Genomic DNA, 20,301 nt, shown 5'->3' with positions numbered 1-20,301 from the left:
AACACGAAGGCTAGTCTCCTTTTAAGCGCAGAGCATGCGAAACTGTTAATATTGTGCAGCACATCCTCCTCTTTGTGGCTTAATGTGTGTTTAACGGGAACTGATAAAGTCATGAATGGGCTTTAAAACCAGTGACCGCTTACTGGACGCAGAAGAGTGGGCTCTATTCAATGGCTCCTACTCTGGAAAATCCCCACAGTATAAGAAAGCCAGCTGTTTCACAACATCATACAGTACACATACCACAACACGTACAATGGATTACAATGGAGTACAATGGATTCCTACAAAACAAAGCCAGAGCGTGAAGAACCTACTAAGATATGGGCATGTTAAATAAACTCAGAAACCCCTTATGTCCTCTGTGGGTTTAAGATTGTGGACACAGGTGTTCAGGTGTAAACACACATCTTGTAGAAACTCCACAGCCAATAACAGGCAACTTCCCAATGCTGTGAAATGCTAGTGGGGTCCAAAGTCCTCTTCAGGCTTCACTGGATGGATGCCATTAAATCTTTACAGCAATGTTCTAAAATCTAGCGCTGGTGGGAGATCCAGAGGTTAATATTTCAGTGTTAGATCCGACAGTTCTATTATAACATACAGTCCATTATTTGGTGCATATTAAGAGTGCATTTTAGAAAATACCAAAAATACTTAAAGAAGTGTTTGCTTACAGTTCTTTTTTATTCATATTTTTCAATTAATGTGTTAATTAATTAGTTTGTTATATTTTAGAAATGCAGATTATGCTTCATAATGTTGGTTCCCCACGAAACCTGGTCTCTAGACTTTAACCATAAATCTTAACCCTAAAATTAAACCTAAAATAAATGTAACCTTCAGAATATTAAAAACAGTAATATTTTATGCTTGTTTAATTCTAACACCAGCATCTAACACTAAACCCACTTTTAAATGTTTTTTTTTTGTATAACAATAATTTTATTTCTGATATTAGTGTTAACTCATTAATAGGGCCTGTCTATTACTAAAGAAAATATTACAATCATTTAAAAATGTTAGAATTCAAAATTGATGTGAATAATGCTTTTGCATTTTATGCACTGTCTGCAGTCTAACACTAAATGTAACCGAAAACCTCATCATTAACTCCAGCATATTAAAAAACTTAAAATCCATCGCTAACACGAAACCCAAACCCTAAACCTAACCGTATCCTAAGCTTATCTGTAAAGCTAACACTAAGCTCCAAACAAAGCTGTTCTCTGGAGAAGTAAACATGTTGAAGATGCTTTATTATTTATTTTTTGCATTTTAAATAACACATTGAATAACACCATAATAAAAACACAAGAAAATATTGTACAATCATTAAGGCATCATCATTTAGGAAGATAATAATAATTACATAAGCTTATTTCATGCTGAAGTATATAACAATTGGATTCTGTAAATGTATTTAATGTTGTCAAAGTGTTCTGACTGGATAAACCCAAATAATATACAAGTGTACACATTTTACATAAATACATGCAAAACAATGCACAATGTTCATTTCACCAATTTATATAAACGAGAGAAAGAAAACAGACCCGCCAGCAGGTCCGTAATTGGTAAGAGGTGAAGTTCAGAGGTTTTAAATATTTAAAAATATACAGTATAAAAGAGTGCACAATTCAGACAACCCTTATTTATTCCATATCCTGTCAAAATCGCCCTTAAAAATAAGTTATTAATTATTAGTTATTCATTTTAAGCTAAGATATATTACACATCTTATGAGTACACTTTGGGTATAGTTAATGTACACACCTTCCCATCCACCCATTGTTTCCTTGAGATTTGCTTTCGGTTTTGCTGCTAAACATTTCCCCTCACCTTTAAAGTTCAGTCTTGGAAGTTGGTTACATTCCCTGATTCTGAGTATCCAAGCATAGGTCTTGCTGGGATATCAGGTCTATTTTTCTATATTTTCATTTCATGTTTTTGCTTCTGTGAATTTCAGGAATAGCTTGTGGTTCTCTGCTGTTTTAACTGGAAATAAATAAATGAAGGGCGTACTGAACACAAAGTGAACTTCATAGGCTACAACAAAGGTTATTAAAAGAACAGCTTATGAATAAACAAAACCCATTATCTCCCTGGAAGTAAAGGGGTTGTTGAAATTGTCCAAGGCCCGGAATAAAGAGCTTAACCAGCAAAGGATCAGAATCCTGTCCTGACTGTGTGACCATGAGGAGCCGTTTAGAGTAGGACGCAACGGTCCACTTGTGAATCAATGTGCTGAGTGCTGAGTTCATTGAAAGGAGAGCACTTCTACTCAGTCAGGCGCTGAATGCGGTCAGTGCCACAATCTGTGACATGAAAATAAATGCCACATCTCGCAGTTTCCTCATGTGCATTATAGTAAGTGATGGTGTATTAAGATTGCACATGTAACTGGCAGCTCATTCGATATTCTTCAATATCTGTGGACAGGGACTGGACAAAGACCTTTTGGTCCTCCAATATCTACAAGCTTCTTTTCTGGCATGCTGTTAAATCTGGAACCAGGTCTTTTTCCTTTGCTGTCCTGAACTGTCAAAGAGCGCCTTTGTCAATCTTTGGTTATAGATTGGCTCCATTAAGATGCTAGTTATATGCAGGGCATAATATGTATCTCTCTCTTCTCTCATCATTCAACAAAATGCTAGTGATGTGGGGGAGCCAGTCTACACACAAACAGACACAGAGGCACTCTTAGACTCTTGGTTATGGATAGCTGTGACATCCCATGGGATTAAACCCATGAGCTCCCAATGATACTGTCATCTATAACCAGGAGTGCCAGATAGCCTCTGTCTCTGACTGTAGAATAGTCATTCCTCTCCGGCAGCACTCAGAAAGATGCTAGTGATAGGCATCTTCCACCCACTTTTCTCATTATTCATTAAGATAGAATTGACCATTAGCATTCTCCTCCAAGCATGTTTAGCTGTCCACTGATGCTGTATTACCTAGTTAGCAGATGCAAATCGGCCATGAAATAATGTGTGTTAAAGAAGTCCTCATGTATTGGATTTGTTGTTACAGAGTGTTTGTGGAAGTCCACCAGTAGCTCAAGCTTTGTTTTCAGTGTGCTTCTAAAAAAAATTCACAGCATCAATCTGGCAACTGAACTTGTTCCTGAGCTTTTATTAGCCTCCAGCTTTAACGAGAGCTGTCATTGGAACTTTGAGTACTCTCCTCGACCCCAGAGCAATTCAATTGAGGCCAGTTGAAAGCTTTCCTGCAGCAGGAGAGATGCATCCTTCTGCTGAGTTCTTTCATGAGATGTTTGAAAGTCCCCCGGAGTGCGGAAGAGGAGAAGTAGAAGATGAAGGGGTCCAAACAGGCATTAAAGGTGCTGGTGAGCAGGGCGTACACTCTCCAGCTGGGACTATACCATCCGATATAGCCGACCACATGGGACACGTTGTAGGGCATGAAGCAGATGATGAAGACGACTAGGGTGCCAAGGGCAAGTCCGATCGCCCGGAAGCGCTTCTTGGGACTGATGTTAGGAAGACGGGAGAGGATCTTGATGAAGTTGATGTAGCAGAAGCAACAGATGAGGAATGGGATGCAGAAAAGTACCAGGAACAGCTCCAGACGGACAGGCATGAGGACATTCAGCTGTTCAGTGCTGAACTCCTCGTAGCAGGTATTCCGCTTGGAAGGATCAAGGACAGTGTTGTTGCTGTGGTCATAGTACTGCATGATGTAGACAATACTGCAGTGGGCCATGGAAATCAACGCGAACATGAAGCTAGCAATCACAGCATTGCGAGGATGCCTCTTGAGTTTGTACTTGATGGGGAAGGCCACTCCAAGGTAGCGCTCCACACTGATCGCAGTCAAAAGGAAGGTGCTGTTGTAGATGGTCGTGTAGAACACGAATCCTGAAAGTGGGCAGAGGAAGTAGCTCATGGTCCACTTCAGGTTGGCTGCCTCTACCATGCGGAACGGGAGGAAGATAAGGAAGATCAAGTCCGAGATTGTCAGGCTGAGCAAGAGGACATCGATCGGTGAAGCATTCTGCTTGACCTTCCGGGAGAAGGTGTAGAAGGCCAGAAGGTTGGCTGGAAGACCAGTGATCAGTGTGATGCTATACACTGTCAGGACCAAGTTACTCAATGATTTTGTCCACTGCATGGTGCCTTTGTGGGATCAATGACAATCTGTGGAGGCAGAAGCAAATTAAACAGTGTCAGAAAGATTCAAAGGAAGTGTGATGGTTCTCCAGCCAACAGTAAGAGGCATACTGTACATGTGAGTGATTAATTAATCTGGTGTGTATCATTTTCTATCTTCTTTCTAACTTCTATCATAAGGACATTGGTTAACACAAAAATACACAAAGCACAGACTAAAGCAATGTCATTTTGAAGAACTTATGCCAGTCATTGTAAGATGAACTTGACAACACTGGGTGACATAAGGACATTCAAAATAAATTGATAGACACTTGTTGCAGTTATTAACAATGGTGCAGCTAAGAAACAATATGTCAATTCTCTATGGTGTGTTTTCCCAGACTGGGATAAAGCCTTATCCTGGTCTACAGCACATTATCAAATAAAAGGAGGACACAGTCCAGGACTAGGCTTAATCCTTGCCTGGGAATCCTATATGTCTTCTTCAAAGCACAATGGTAACCGCACAGATTAGCCCCAGGCTACTTTCATAGGGACTTCATTTTATATGCATAACCTTCTTCTTCTGCCACAGTCACATCAGTTTACATCAGTTGTTTCTTGTTATCATGTATCATATCCTGTATTATCACTTTTTAAAGTGCTGCTTTACTGTTAATCACTAGTTATGCATGTCTTCATGTCTGAAACAACAATGCAGTGGGCCCTGAGTTTGGTATTTTCAGCTAATAGCATCATGAAGTATGATCTGTTTTGGCTAAGTCTGGGTCCTCATTGCAGTAGTTACTAAAACATTCATTCGTCGATCGTTATGGCCCGCCAAATCGCTCCGAAAATGTGGCTGTTTACTCAAAATGGAGAAAAATGGCTCGCCTAGCGAACAAAAGCCAATTAGCGCTGGCCCTCAAGCGCAGGAAATGCATGTATTAAAAAGAAGACTCGCTCTTAATTCCAGAGAGGCTCGCTATTAGCCGCAGACAAGAGAGAGGCCTATCAGCAGGAAAGGCAGTGTGCTGTTAGCGCTTTCCAGAGTGAAGTTTGTAAAAAGCCCCTGTTAATCCCTCTTCTAATACTCTCTGTCTATATAAGCCCTTCGACTCCCTTTTATGCGCTGTGGAAAAATAACATTATTCAGACATGGCGGCTGAGCTTTTGTGGTTTCTGATCCTTATACAGAAGACTTTGTTTGATGACAGTGTGCTATCACTGAGGAATAATGTGCACCTCTGGGGATGAGCGCGCAATCTAAAATGAATAGTGTGCCTGTTGACCATGACCAGTCGACAATGATCTGCAGCTGCGTGGCCTGTGGCCCTTGAGATAAATGTCAGGACCTTATGTACCCTTGTAGAAGATGAGGAAATAAGTTTCAACCTTATCTCTTTGACCACAAAATTCGCAAGTTGTCAATGTCAGCCCAGAAAATTCTTATGAAATATTCAGATCTTTATTTTGTAATGACTCAGTTCCTATTTTCGAGCAAATGACCCCAAATGAACTAAAGAAACCTAAAGTGGCTATTTTTGAGCATTATATTACAAGAAAATAATAATAATACGACAGAAGGGAAACAATATTGAAAGACTGTAGTTGCTGAATCCATGTTTAAAACCTCATTAATACGTCTTTTTCAACACCTTGGGCATATCTTAGAATTGAAGAGCAAATAAAATGGATTTTGAAAAATGCAATATACCCTTGGGCAAAGAAAAACAAAATTTAACGTATTTTATATATTAATAAAATATAATAATAATATTATATTATTATTGTTCACAAACAATGTCCAAATAATAAAACAAACATTGTCCACTCATTCTCCACACAATGTAAGAGGGCTAAAAGTATGCAGTGGAGCAGAAGTTGCAAGTGGAGCATGGTATTTTTGATCTGTCACCGAAGGCTGATTCTTATCTCCATGACTCTACAAAAAAACAGACGTACACTACAGAGCAGTTCAAATGAAAACTGCGCAACTTGGCCAGGTCTTATTATTAATACTCATAAGCATGAAGAACGATGTACTGGCATTTATACACACAAAAAATGCAGGGATATTAGGTACTCATTTTGAAACTGCAGTAAAAAATAAACCCCCACTGCAGCCAAATCAAGAAAAACAAAATACACAAAAAGTAAACAAACCAACCTTACAAAGTACTGCTCTATTTATATCATACTAAATATTAATCCTTTTTAACATATACATAAACTGATGTCATTTTTAAAATAGTCCCTTTTAAAGAATTAGGCACTGATCACTTTTTAAAGTAAATACTAATCTTTTTTAATATCTGTTTTCAGGTACTGATGTATTCAAGTACTAATCCCTTTAAAATATATAAAACATCCCTTTAAGTATTTCTGGTTGTAAATGAAATGTCACGGAACCTCAGGGTGGTGTAATATTAATGCATAAATTCTGTAATTACGTAGACGTTATATATAGATTCTTTCTTACCTTTCAATGTAAGTGTATGTACAAAGCTGTTATATACATTTGTCTATTTCTAATTGACTCTATCATTGGAACACAGCATCTGTCTGTCACACTGTGTGAACCTTTTATGATGTTTGAACCAATAAAAGTGCTCTAAAATTACTTGGGAGTAAAATCTTTGTATATTTACTTACACTTAAAGGTAAGAAAGTTTTTTTTTCCTTCTGCTAAGAATAGTAAGATACTGTTTTGTTTACATTATACATATACAGAGTTTTAATTTTGTCCATTATAAAGCAGACTTACATTTGCTATGTATCATTTTCTTAAATATTAATAAAAACACTTACACCTGTAATAGCAAGTCTTACCTCAACAGCTGTGCACTAACCCAGGCCCAGATGTGAGTGATGTGCTAGTCCCAGGTCTATCACTTTTTATAGACATGTTGCAATGACGCGAACCAGTGAAACTGCGGAAAAGTACACACACTTCCTCTTTCATTTCTATTTCATTTTTAATCCAGCTTTGCTGCTGTGGACAGTTTGGCTCAGGATGAAGGGGTGGGGTGGTGCAAATAAAGGAGAATTCCATGGAGTTTTTAAATTTATTTATTTAGTTCAACTTTTAACCTCAGCAAATGCAGAAATAGTGCAGTTAAATACTGAGGACACACAGCAACTTTGACTACAGCCTCTGCCCAGTACCCAATATCAGATCTTTCAATATCACTACAGCTCTAAGTGTCAAGGACTCATATTTGTCTCTAGACTCACTCTCCATTTTCTCTGCTCCGCCGACCATACAGAAGAACCTTGTAGTTCTGCTGTTACAGACGATAGTGAGTGACTGGGTGAATGTGTGATGGCCAGTGTTCTGTCCAGTGTGTGTGTCTGCCTTGTGCCCAGGAATTCCAAGTAGGCTCCAGACGTACCATGACCCTGAACAGGATTAAGAGGGTTATGAAAGTGAATGAATCAATCAAAGGAGAAATGGCACTAAACATCTTCACACATTTGGTTCCTTTCATCGACATTGTGAACAATTCTGCCTCAGTCTGACTCTCTCCAGTGGCTTCCAGTAATTAAATAATGCACCTCATATTGTGGGTTTTACTGATAGTAATAAATAACACTCCAAACAATGTTCAGTTTTTTTCTGGGCGTTCCAGCTGAAGTTGCACCAGAAATATCCGGAACATGTTCCTTAGTGAAACTGATGGTTGTTCTTTATGGAGCAATCACCAAATGTGTGTTGTGCAATTCTAGATGCCATGGAGCTCTGCATATTTCAACATTACATAAGAGCCACACTTCTATAATAAACACTTACAGAGACGTCTCCATCTTCAATAATTTGGTATCAATGCAGTAATAGGATAATAATAATAATAATAATAATAATAATAATGATAATAATAATAATAATAATAATATAATTATATGGTAATATTAAAAATTAGTAAAGTAAGTAAAAATAGGGTAATAAGTATATAATAGTTTAATATTATATAAAATAAAATATAATACAATAAAATAAAATATAATAAAATAAAATAAAATATACACAACAAGTTGTATTTCACTATTAATGATAATTAATTTTTATTACATCAGTTAATTACATCGGTTCTTTATCTGCACTTTGCTTGAGCAGGGAATCGAACCCTACTCATCAGTTCTTATTGATTGGAACCAAACCCTAGTCATCAGTTCTTATTGATTGGAATTGAACCCTACTCATCAGTTCTTATTGATTGGAACCAAACCCTAGTTATCAGTTCTTATTGATTGGAACTGAACCCTACTGATCAGTTCTTATTGATTGGAACCAAACCCTAGTCATCAGTTCTTATTGATTGGAATTTAACCCTACTCATCAGTTCTTATTGATTGGAACCAAACCCTAGTTATCAGTTCTTATTGATTGGAACTGAACCCTACTCATCTCCTCTTATTGATTGGAACCAAACCCTAGTCATCAGTTCTTATTGATTGGAATTGAACCCTACTCATCAGTTCTTATTGATTGGAACCAAACCCTAGTTATCAGTTCTTATTGATTGGAACTGAACCCTAGTTATCAGTTCTTATTGATGGAACCAAACCCTACTCATCAGTTCTTATTGATGGAACCAAACCCTAGTTATCAGTTCTTATTGATTGGAACTGAACCCTAGTCATCAGTTCTTATTGATTGGAACCAAACCCTAGTCATCAGTTCTTATTGATTGGAACCGAACCCTACTCATCAGTTCTTATTGATTGGAACCGAACCCTAGTCATCAGTTCTTATTGATTAGAATTTAACCCTGCTCATCAGTTCTTATTGATTAGAACCGAACCCTAGTCATCAGTTCTTATTGATTGGAATTGAACCCTACTCATCAGTTCTTATTGATTGGAATTGAACCCTAGTCATCAGTTCTTATTGATTGGAACCAAACCCTAGTTATCAGTTCTTATTGATTGGAACCAAACCCTAGTCATCAGTTCTTATTGATTGGAACCGAACCCTACTCATCAATTCTAATTGATCGGAACCGAACCCTACTCATCAATTCTAATTGATTTGAATCTAACCCTAGTCATCAGTTCTTATTGATTGGAACTGAACCCTAGTCATCAGTTCTTATTGATTGGAACCACACCCTAGTCATCAGTTCTTATTGATTGGAACCGAACCCTAGTCATCAGTTCTTATTGATTGGAACCGAACCCTACTCATCAGTTCTTATTGATTGGAACCGAACCCTAGTCATCAGTTCTTATTGATTGGAACCGAACCCTAGTCATCAGTTCTTATTGATTGGAACCACACCCTAGTCATCAGTTCTTATTGATTGGAACCGAACCCTAGTCATCAGTTCTTATTGATTGGAACCGAACCCTACTCATCAGTTCTTATTGATTGGAACCGAACCCTAGTCATCAGTTCTTATTGATTGGAACCGAACCCTAGTCATCAGTTCTTATTGATTGGAACCAAACCCTAGTTATCAGTTCTTATTGATTGGAACCACACCCTAGTCATCATTTCTTATTGATTGGAACCAAGCCCTAGCCATCAGTTCTTATTGATTGGAATCCAACCCTAGTCATCAGTTCTTATTGATTGGCATCGAACCCTAGTCATCAGTTCTTATTGATTGGAACCAAACCCTACTCATCTCCTCTTAATGATTGGAACCGAACCCTAGTCATCAGTTCTAATTGATTAGAATCTAACCCTACTCATCAGTTCTTATTGATTAGAATCTAACCCTACTCATCAGTTCTTATTGATTGAAACTGAACCCTAGTCATCAGTTCTTATTGATTGAAACCAAACCCTAGTCATCAGTTCTTATTGATTGGATTCGAGCCCTACTCATCAGTTCTAATTGATTAGAATCGAACCCTACTCATCAGTTCTTATTGATTAGAACCAAACCCTACTCATCAGTTCTTATTGATTAGAATCTAACCCTACTCATCAGTTCCTATTGATTGGAACCAAACCCTAGTTATCAGTTCTAATTGATTAGAATCTAACCCTAGTCATCAGTTCTTATTGATTAGAATCTAACCCTACTCATCAGTTCTTATTGATTGGAACCGAACCCTAGTTATCAGTTCTTATTGATTGGAATCTAACCCTAGTCATTAGTCCTTATCCTTAGCAGATAAATTAACCATCAGTTTTTACTTGTAGTTGAAACCATGTGTCTCCCAAATTTTTACAGGAGAAGAAAACCTGTTCTCTGGAAGTTAATGGTGCAAGGTCTATTTGCTCAAGTCATATTGGCGTGTTTCTATTTGTCTGTTATGTCCGATTCCTCATTCTGTAATGCTGTTGAAACCAGTCCTAGCTGTGTGTCATATTTACGCTGTGAAGTAACTGTACTGTGTTGGGAAAGTGTTTCCAAAACCAAGCAGAGAAGCCTCAGGGCCTAAAGAGCAGGTGCGTCAGTCTCAGAGCTCATGACACCAGGAAACGTCCATCCAGAACAAAGCGAACAAGGAAAGAGGAACAAGTTGCCCACACACTGCCAAACCAAGAAAGTGACCACAGTGTGGGTCAACATTTTCAAAATGAAATTCAGTGGTGGACTGTCCTGAACAGAGCTAGTCACCAGGGTATATGAGGCCATTAAACCAAAAGATCCATATGACAATGATCCATAATCCTCTCCTCGGGTCACTGTCTGCGAGGAGTGTGGTGTGTTCTCTTTGTCTGTGTGGGTTTCCTCCAGATGCATTGGTTTCCTTGTATAATCCAAATAAACATGTGGGGCATGTGGCTGAAAATGAGAGTAAATGAGCGTGTGAAATAGTCAAACACCACAGAGAAGCTATATTTTGGGTGGCGGATGTGGTGGTCGTGTGTAAGTGAGTGTTGTCCTGGTCTGAGTGGATCAGACACAGCAGTACTACTGGAGTTTTTGAACTCTGTGTTCACTCATTGTCCACTCTGTCAGACACAGGACGCTGTTGTCTGGATGCTTTTGTTTGGTGGTCCAGCAGTCACACTGAGGGGATTAAACTTCAGCAGCACTGCTGTGTCTGATCCACTCATATTAAATACCAGCCAGTACCTTTGGGACAAGCTAGATTGTTGTTTGTGATTCTGACCTCACAGATCCTCCCAGCAATGTTCTAATATGTAGTAAAGCCTTCCTAGAAGAGTACAAGCTGTTACAGCAGCAAAAACAGGACAAACTCTTGATTAATGTCCTTGATTTCCGAAGATCTGTTGCCTGAACAGGTGTCACCAAACTTCCAGCCGCAGGTTCACTGTGCTGTTGAGTGGGACGATGGCGGGTGTTTAATCAACCTGATATTCCGGTTGATAACGTCAGCACGAGGCGGATCAGAGCGATAATTACAGCGCCCTGTTTTTTATCTCACCTCCTAATTACCCACAAATCTACAGCTTCCTGGAGGTGAAGACGAGACGGGAGCTGTGTTTATCAACAGCCATCTGACAGTCGCTCAGACGGGGCTATAACCTTTGCTCAGTTTCTTCCAACATCACTGCATTGTTTTGATTGTGGTTATTCACAGATGTCTCCAGAGGTTTTGACACTTTTGGTGTAACTGACTTCTTTAACATATTATATAACCTCTTGTTTCTACACTTACTTACTTTACTCAACCTGCTGCTCTGCGTACTTTGTTAGCTCCCTTTACCCTTTTCTTCAACAGTCAGGACCCCCTCAGGACCACCACAGAGCAGGTATGATTTGGGTGGTGGATCATTCTCAGTGCTGAAGCGACGCTGACGTGATGGTGGCGTGTTAGTGTGTATTGTGCAGCTACGAGTGGATCAGACACAGCAGTGTTGCTAGAGTTTTTAAAGCCCTGAGTGTCATGCCTGGACTGAGAATAGTCCATCCTGTGTCCACCGATGAAGGGCTAGAGGACGGCCAGCATCTAACAGAGTGGACTGTGAGTGGAATCACAGTTAAAAAACTCCAGCAGACACTGCTGTGTCTGATCCACTCGTACCAGCACAACACAACCATTTCATACCTGCTCTGTGGGCGCTCTGACTTTTGAAGAACAGGGTGAAAGTGAGCTAATAATGTATGCAGAGCAACAGATTACTACATTGTGTAGTTGTAGAACTACAAAGTGCTTCTGTGTGGTCAGAGGAGCTCAGAGAATGCACAGTGAGTGTAGAAACAAGTAGTATTTTTAATGCTATCTCGCTGGTGTATAGGTCAGAACACTGCTGTGAGGATTTGACAGCAAGGTCAATGACTCTGGGTCTTTCTGGCATGATGTGGCCAGCTGCTTTGCTTTGGTTGGGCTCGAACTGTGCTCGTATGCCTTCTGAAGCACTGCGGGCCAAAGCTGAGATCCTCTTTCCATGCATTATTGGCTCCCTCTAATGGACAACTGCCAGGTTTCTGCTTCTGCTGTAGCATCTCAATCTGAGGCCCTTAGGAGAGCAGGTGATGGTCCATAAAATAACAAGACAAACGTATTCATCAAAACGTATTGATTTATTTTCATAAAACATTACAGAGAATATAGTATATATTTCAATAAACTCTTCACTGTGCAACACAAACTGAAAACTGCACTCTTAAAGAAAAATGGTTCTTCAGTGGTTCCATGGCAAAAGCAACAGAACCTTGAGTTCTTTGTAGAAGCGGACGCATGGTGACATATGTGGTTCTAGGTAGCAACAAAACTGTTCTTCTAATGTTATGATGTGAAGATTAGACCAAGAGAAGAACCCTTATTTACAATACAAAGAACCATATGTGCAGGCAAACTTTTGTGCAGAGAACCCATGGTTCTAACAGATCCACTGTCTTTAAACAAGAACCTACACACACAGTTCCCAAGCATTTGGCGTTTTCTGGGAATGGGGTTTTAGAATGCCCGTGTCTTTAAGAGCTTATATGGGTCTCTATAAATATAACCACATACAACACAATCTCCATCTGCAGAAGAAAAACAACATACAAATGCTTATAGAATAAAATAGAATACATTTATTGTCCACAATGTGGAAATTTATCTTCGTCTATATAGAAGCCATGGTTCTACTGGCTTAATGAAAGAACCCTTGAAGGACGTTTTTATTTGAGTATACAAGCTAACACGTTTAACTAGCTTTTAAATGAGTTATTGCTACACATCGCACATATATGGCTGTAAATATACTTATTGCTACATATTTCTTTTTTTTTTTGTATATGTATCTGTAACTTTATCGATATCTATATTTAAATTTAGATATATCTGTCTACATCTATTTATATTGAAGTTATATCTAAATAATCTGTACATATACCACTAAATCTACTACACCTATATTCATTCATTCATTGTCTGTAAGCGCTTATAGTTCAGGGTGGTGGTGGGTCTGGAGCCTACCCAGAATCACTGGGTGCGAAGCAGGAACAAAACCTGGAGGGGGCGCCAGTTCTTCACAGGGCGAGACAGACTCACCCACACATTCACTTACACACTCACACTTACAGACACATTTAAGTCACCAATCCACCTACCAACGTTTGTTTTTGGACAACATCTACAAATTTATATATGTAATGCATTGTCTATATTTATATTTACATCTATATCTCTGTCTATATCTCTATTTTTTCTATATATATCTGTATATGTACTTATACTACCTATGATAACATATACATCTTCATATATATATATATATTTTTTTTTTTTCTTGTCAGCATCAACATTTTAAAAACTTTAACATAAATAATTATTTTATCAAAATTTTCAATCATAACTTTTTTTTCCTGTTTTTGTTTAGTTTTTTCTGGTTTGTTTTCACTATTCTACACCTGTAAAATTCAGTCTCAGAAATTGATTGCATTTTCAATTCAATAACAATTTCATTGTTTCATCATCATTGTACGTCTTTTGTATCTATGTCTTTTCTCACTGTGGGCCCCTTCTCTCCACATCCACATTCTTTCTGGCCCTGAAATGATTTGGAGTAAAACAGTGGAACAAAATTTATACACACACACAAACCCCTGTGCATGTGTGTAGATCTAAAGCGAGAGGAGCTTGAGGTCCTCCTCTCTCTCTTAGAGATGAAAGTGCTGGTTATCAGATGGAGATTGTTTTGGTTTGAGTCTTGACAAAGTCATCAAGTAAAGTGCGGTAAAATAACAATGTGCTGAGGTTAACTGTGCTGTACTGTGTGTTAAAACCTATGCACCATAACATAGACCTTATAGCAGTAATACCACCTCCATGTTTTTACACTTATTGTCCATTCTCTGAGCTACACTGAGTACTTTGTAGTTCTACAATTACAGACTGCAGTCCACCTGTTGCTCTGCATACTTGTGTAGCCCGCTTCTTTAATGGTCAGGACCCCCACAGGGCAGGTATTATGTGGGTGGTGGATCATTCTCAGTGCTGCAGTGACACTGATGTGGTGGTGGTATGTCAGTGTGTGTTGTGCTGGTACGAGTGGATCAGATACAGCAGTCCTCCTGGAGTTTTTAAAACAATCAGTGACACTGCTGGACTGAGAAGAGTCCACAAACAAAACAAAAACAACACTACCCAAATAATTCCTGTGGGGGTCCTGATCATTGAATTACAGTCTGTAATTGTAGAGCTACAAAGTGCACATATATAGTCTGTGCATAGTGAGTGATAACAAGGAGAGGGTAGTCATTTTATGACTGATTGGTGTAAATATACTATGTTTTAAAAGTAAAACCAACTACATAAATACAGGATGAGTAAAAAGTCAGAGGACACCCTTATATCTGAATACCCCAGAAAGTAATAGCCTATGTCTGGAACATGGCCACCATCTTGAAAGCCGCCAAATTGGATCAAGGGCAGAATTTCCCAATGGGAAGGTGGACATGTAGCATGTTTTGACTCACCCTGTACATCTGTAAATGTGCCTTAAGCCTGAATAGTGAAGAATGCATGATAGTGAGCACTGGCCTCTAGAAAACTAATAGCATTTGTTCATAGATTCAAACTACCTTTGAGGTGCACTGAGCTGAAGATGTAGATGAGGTTATGAACATGAGGTTAGTTCTGGGGTTTTATCCTGGTTCAGACTTACGGTCAGCCAGTGAACGGCCAAAGGATCTCTGCAGAAACACAAACCTCATCTTGGAAAGGTACTTTAGCGAAAACTGATGGTGGAACTTTGAGTGTACTCCTCAATGTTGGGGCGGCTGATCTGGGGGCAGCAAGAAACCCGTGAACAGTAGGACAGTCTTTTGAAAAGTTTTTGGGTGCAGGCTTTCAGCGTCCCCCGGAGTGCGGAAGAAGAGAAGTAGAAGATGAAGGGGTCCAGGCAGGCGTTAAAGGTGCTGGTGAGCAGGGCATACACTCTCCAGTCAGGATTATGCCATGTAATGAAACCCACCAAGTGGGTCATGCTGAAAGGCATGAAGCAGATGATGAAAACGACTAGGGTACCCAGGGCAAGTCCAATCGCCCGGAAGCGCCTCTTGGGATTGAGGTTGGGAAGCCGGGACAGGATGAGGATGAATTTGATGTAGCAGAAGCAGCAGATGATGAAGGGAATACAGAAATACACAATGAACAGCTCAAAGCGAACCGGCAAAAGGACGTTCAGCTGTTTATTGCTGAAGTCGACGTAGCAGGAGTTGCGTGCAGAAATGTTTTTAGGGTCTTCGTAATACTGTGTGATAAAGATAATGCTACAGTGTCCCAATGACATCAGTCCAAAGAGGATGCATGCTAACGCGGCATTACGAGGATGACGTTTGGCCTTGTACTTGATGGGGTAGGCCACTCCAAGGTAGCGCTCCACACTGATGGCGGTCAAAAGTAAAGTGCTGTTGTAGATGGCGGCGAAGAAGATGAAGATAGTCAGAGTGCAGAGGAAGTGGCCCATGTCCCATTTCATTTCAGCTGCCTCTTTCATGCGGAAGGGGAGGAAGAAGAGGAAGATCAGGTCTGAGATGGTGAGGCTGAGCAGGAGCACATCAATGGGTTTGGCGTTCTGCTTTATCTTACGGACAAAGGTGTAAAGGGCCAGAAGGTTGGCGGGAAGACCTGTGATCAGCGTGATGCTGTACACGATCAGGACCAGGTCACTCATTAGCAAAGTCCACTGCATGGTGATGATGTACGTGAGCAATCTGTGGAAAGAGAGAAAATATTAACTGCATGACAGGTATGTGGATATCATCATCATCACAATAACAAATCCTCACATACACACATACACACCAACACAAACAGTTCTTCAACTAGAATAGAGGAGAAATCCCAGTGTGTAGACATATGGCAATAGGTAGACATCAGAAAGTGCGGCAAAAAAGTAAAACAAGATTCCTGGATTTAGGCAATGTGAGAGGTTAGCAATTTAGACATCTGAAGGGATGGCAACATAGTATAAGGAGAAGGTTTGGAGCTCAGTTGTCCAAGCAGCTTGGATCCAGTGACCTTAGGGAAGGTTCTTCTTAACTGTTGCGAAGTCCTAGTGGTGCAAGGACAGGATTCGGCATCTTCAGTTTGAGCTGGGAAACTGCTTGTACCTTCAGTTGTGGGAAGATGGCATGGAGATGCTGTGGCCCAGGAGCTGCCCACTTGCCCTCAAGTCCTTTAGCTACAGATTTGGCAAGCGAGAGGGATGAATGTGGGAGCAAGATTGTAGAATTAGGGCAAATCAGAAGCACTTCAGAAGTAAAGTACCTGATAAATCCAGAACCATGTGTTTCCTAGAAAATGTGTTAAGGAAGTAACTCAGATCTGCTTAAACTAATTATCTAACTTTAACCTGCCCAGCGTTGCTTGTCCGAACACTCCTTTGCAGAGTCTCACGTGGTACAGATGCATACGTGACAAATGTCATGTAGCTGATAATGACCAGACTGTCCCTGACACAAATATTCACATCCTACCTCTCATATCACACTACTAACTTTCATAACCACATAAGTTTATACATCTATGTCTTTAAAACAGGATGCAGCTGATCCACACTTACTATGTACAGTCAGAAAGACATGGCTGGGGGGTTTGCTATCAGGCGAGTGGCATCACTGCTGAAATTAGTGGTTTGGCTATTTTAAAGGTGTGAATTTCATATCAGTGCTTAGAATCGGCCCTTTAAGTAGGTCATATCAAATTAAACAACTACCTACCAAGTTTGCAGAACTGAAGCTTAAGCCAACCTACACATTCTCACAGGCAAGTCAACTTCTGCCTTCAACCTACAACACAGGGATTAACTCTCTGGGGTTGGTGAATGCACATGTGTTATGAATATCTTTGCAAGAACAAAGTGCAGAAATATGATTCAGACATTTCCTGGGTCTTTAAAGTTGGTTCTTTCCAGTCCATGTCACCACTAGATCCTACGCTCACACCTGCAGATTTGTGGCTGTGAAGTGGAGCTGAGGTAGACTACAGCAGACAACCTTGTCCATATTTGTGGATTTGTGTCCATGTTGTCAAAAGGTTAGCCTTTAGACCACGGAAGACTGACGTGCCCAGACACCAGAGGGTCAAGCCACTGTGTTTTGGAAGCTACACTTCTCTTGCTTGTGTACATGTAGAATTTAGGTATCAGCACAAAGTAGTGTCTTGTTTAGTGCTTTTTAAACAGATTTCAGTTCAGATGAGCAGACTGACTCAGCTGAACTGCAGACGCTCCACTGAGTTTTTATGGAACTGAAAAACTCTTGCTACGGTGCGTCAAGTTCACTCAACTCTAAAGTTTAAGCGCCTTCCTGGAATACATCAGAGGCAACTGTGGCACATATGAAACCTTCATGATGTGTCTTCAAAAGACTTGATGCATATTCAGTTAATGCAGTTAAGTAGACAGTTGCATTTTCATTTAAATCTGGAATAACATCGTAATACATTATGACTGTGTTCATGAGATATTTCATACAGATATTTTCAATTATATTATCATTTCTAAAAGCAGAATGAGGTCGTTCAATTGTGGTCAACCGAAAACACCCGCAAGAGGACAATAACTATATATATTACATTATAACTATAACTATAACTGTAATAGTAAATAAACAGTACTTTACATATTGCTCTTTTCAATTTCGCAGTCATTCCGAATATTTTTTTATAGGATTTATTCAGTAAAATTGCATCAACTTGTAGTGGTTTGTGATAAAGACCCTCTCTAAAATCCCAGACCTCATAAAACACCACAAGAGCTCACAGTAAAGTGTATCCTCATAAACACTAGAGATTTGAAGTGGGTTTTAAGTCATATTTTAAAAGAGGATACAGAATCAATCGAACAGAGCAACACACACACACACACACACACATACCCGTTTGAGTTTTCTCTTGGGACTATCAAACACACCTGATTAGATGGTCTCCATGACCTGACATTATATGTGGAGCTAGGAATTCTGCAGTAGTGCTATGAACTCAGCCCTAAACCTCAGTGGAGGTCACTGAAGAGCAGCTCACACCGGGATGATGTGGCCACCACAGCGAATATTTGTTAAAAAATGAGAAGCTGGGTTTTGGACTGAGGTCTTTCTGAAGTTCCTTCATTAATATACATCATTCCAAAAGTCCAAACAAGGTATTAATAATTATCTTTTTAAATATAATATCTGTCGGTTATAATTTTAATTAATTTTCTTTTTCTATATGTACTTTAATTCTATCAAAATATTCCACAGTAATTTCACATAGATTAGTTTAGAACGTTTCACAATTTGTATAAATGGGTCAGACCTGGTGACCTACTTTTAACTCACCTATGCGCCCTTTGTCCACTGTATGTTCAAAGCACTCCTGTGTAACTTCGGTGTAAATGCTCATGGAATAAATAAATTCATCTATATCTGCATTGCTAAAATTTCAAGTAAAATTTACAAACATTGCACACACTCATTGCAAAATATACTTGTGAGCACAACTGATTTAATACTGAATAAAGAAGCTGACTTTAACAGCTCTTAGAATTACTCATGTTAATCATATAATACATTACCGACACACTCTTGTTCCTGGTTCTAGGTTTGATTCTCCTATTTGAGTTAAAATAGATGAAGACAAGACATCCGCTAAAGAGAACAAGCTAGGACACGTTTCTCCAATTTAATCCTACTTGGCTCCTGAGTAGAACTTTAGTTTTTAAAACATCTAAAGCATCAATTTACAAAAGCAACATATGTTGTGGTCATATTTTTGAATTCAGAACAAAGACAGTAACTGTGCATTAAACTCAATATTATAATAATAATTAAAAGCAAATGCAAAACTGAGAGAAAAACATCAAGAGCATTTAGGAACCCATTTGAACTTGTCACAAGGCAGGGGTGCCTGCTGAGTCTGCACTGTTTGCGCAGTGGTTTTTGGAGTGTGGAGATTGATGTGTAAAAAAAAAAACCATGAAGGTCTTACCTATTGCCAGCCTGTGATGCTAATGCTGAGTTATGACCTCACTGAAGCTTTTATTAACACTGCAGAGACATCCGTCCATGTGACTTTGAGTTCAGTCAAGAAAAAAAAATGCCTCAGTTCCATATTGGTTTTAAATGCGTGTTCATTAGTGTGTATGCCCCCGGTCTCAGCCGCCCAGACAAGGGACAGTCCACACCTTCATCCCAGACTTGACTGGAGGTTTTTTACAGTTTTCTAAGGCTGACAATGCTAAATTAATTTATGTGGACAGTGTAAATAAAGTCAGTGCCTTGCCCAAATAAGGCCAAAGCCATTGCCTGTGGTTAGCTGCTTGCTGAAGAGGTGTTACAGAACCGGATCTGCCTGACAATAAAGTGTGAGAGAACCACATATTAATACACAATCGTTCATGTACAAATGAAAGCTCTACTTAGAACATATTTTCTTCATCTGTGTTCACATGGTCTCTTTGGTCCAAGCCGTGCAACCACTGTGTTTTCAAACCACATCTGCAGCAGCAGTCTGTCATTGTTATCGCCAAATTATCAGGAAGCATTAAAGCAAATGATAATTTATCACACGCCCCATAGAGTGGGTCTCCCTGGCCTGGGGTGGCCATGTTTAAACAGCCTTGTGATTTTGTACATATCGGACTAAAAATAGGTTTCCAGAATTTGTACATTGCGTAAAATATATTTTAGAATTAGAATCAGAATCGCTTTATGGGCTACTGTGCTTGCACACAGAGGAAATCGTTCTCCGCATTTAACCCAGTCTGTGCAGTGAAACACATTTACACACACTAGTAAACACTAGGGGGCAGTCAGCACACATGCCCGGAGAGGTGGTCAGC

General features: G+C 39.5%; 2 protein-coding genes across 3 annotated transcripts; both read right to left on the bottom strand.

Moving 5' to 3' along the window:
* Positions 1 to 1,143: 1,143 nt before the first annotated feature.
* LOC136701520 (free fatty acid receptor 2-like) lies at positions 1,144 to 7,005 on the bottom strand. Of its 2 annotated transcripts, none has more exons than XM_066676099.1 (2): positions 6,930 to 7,005; positions 1,144 to 4,163 (listed from the first exon to the last, which is right to left on the bottom strand). In XM_066676099.1, the coding sequence occupies exon 2, from the start codon at positions 4,135 to 4,137 to the stop codon at positions 3,154 to 3,156; it is 984 nt and encodes a 327-aa protein (XP_066532196.1). In that variant the 5' UTR covers positions 4,138 to 4,163; positions 6,930 to 7,005; the 3' UTR covers positions 1,144 to 3,153. The 2 variants fall into 2 exon arrangements, with proteins under 2 accessions (XP_066532196.1, XP_066532188.1); XM_066676091.1 differs by having other exon boundaries at positions 1,145 to 4,163; positions 6,951 to 6,982.
* An 8,199-nt stretch (positions 7,006 to 15,204) lies between these two features.
* Positions 15,205 to 16,170, bottom strand: LOC136665576 (free fatty acid receptor 2-like). The gene has a single exon (XM_066643224.1). It carries the CDS (start codon positions 16,168 to 16,170, stop codon positions 15,205 to 15,207), a length of 966 nt encoding a protein of 321 aa, XP_066499321.1.
* Positions 16,171 to 20,301: the final 4,131 nt, after the last annotated feature.

The sequence above is a fragment of the Hoplias malabaricus genome, chromosome 1 (assembly GCF_029633855.1).
Source record: "Hoplias malabaricus isolate fHopMal1 chromosome 1, fHopMal1.hap1, whole genome shotgun sequence".
Classification (NCBI taxonomy): Eukaryota; Metazoa; Chordata; class Actinopteri; order Characiformes; family Erythrinidae; genus Hoplias; species Hoplias malabaricus.
Note: the sequence above shows the minus strand (reverse complement) of the source record. Positions and strands in the feature narration are given on the sequence as shown.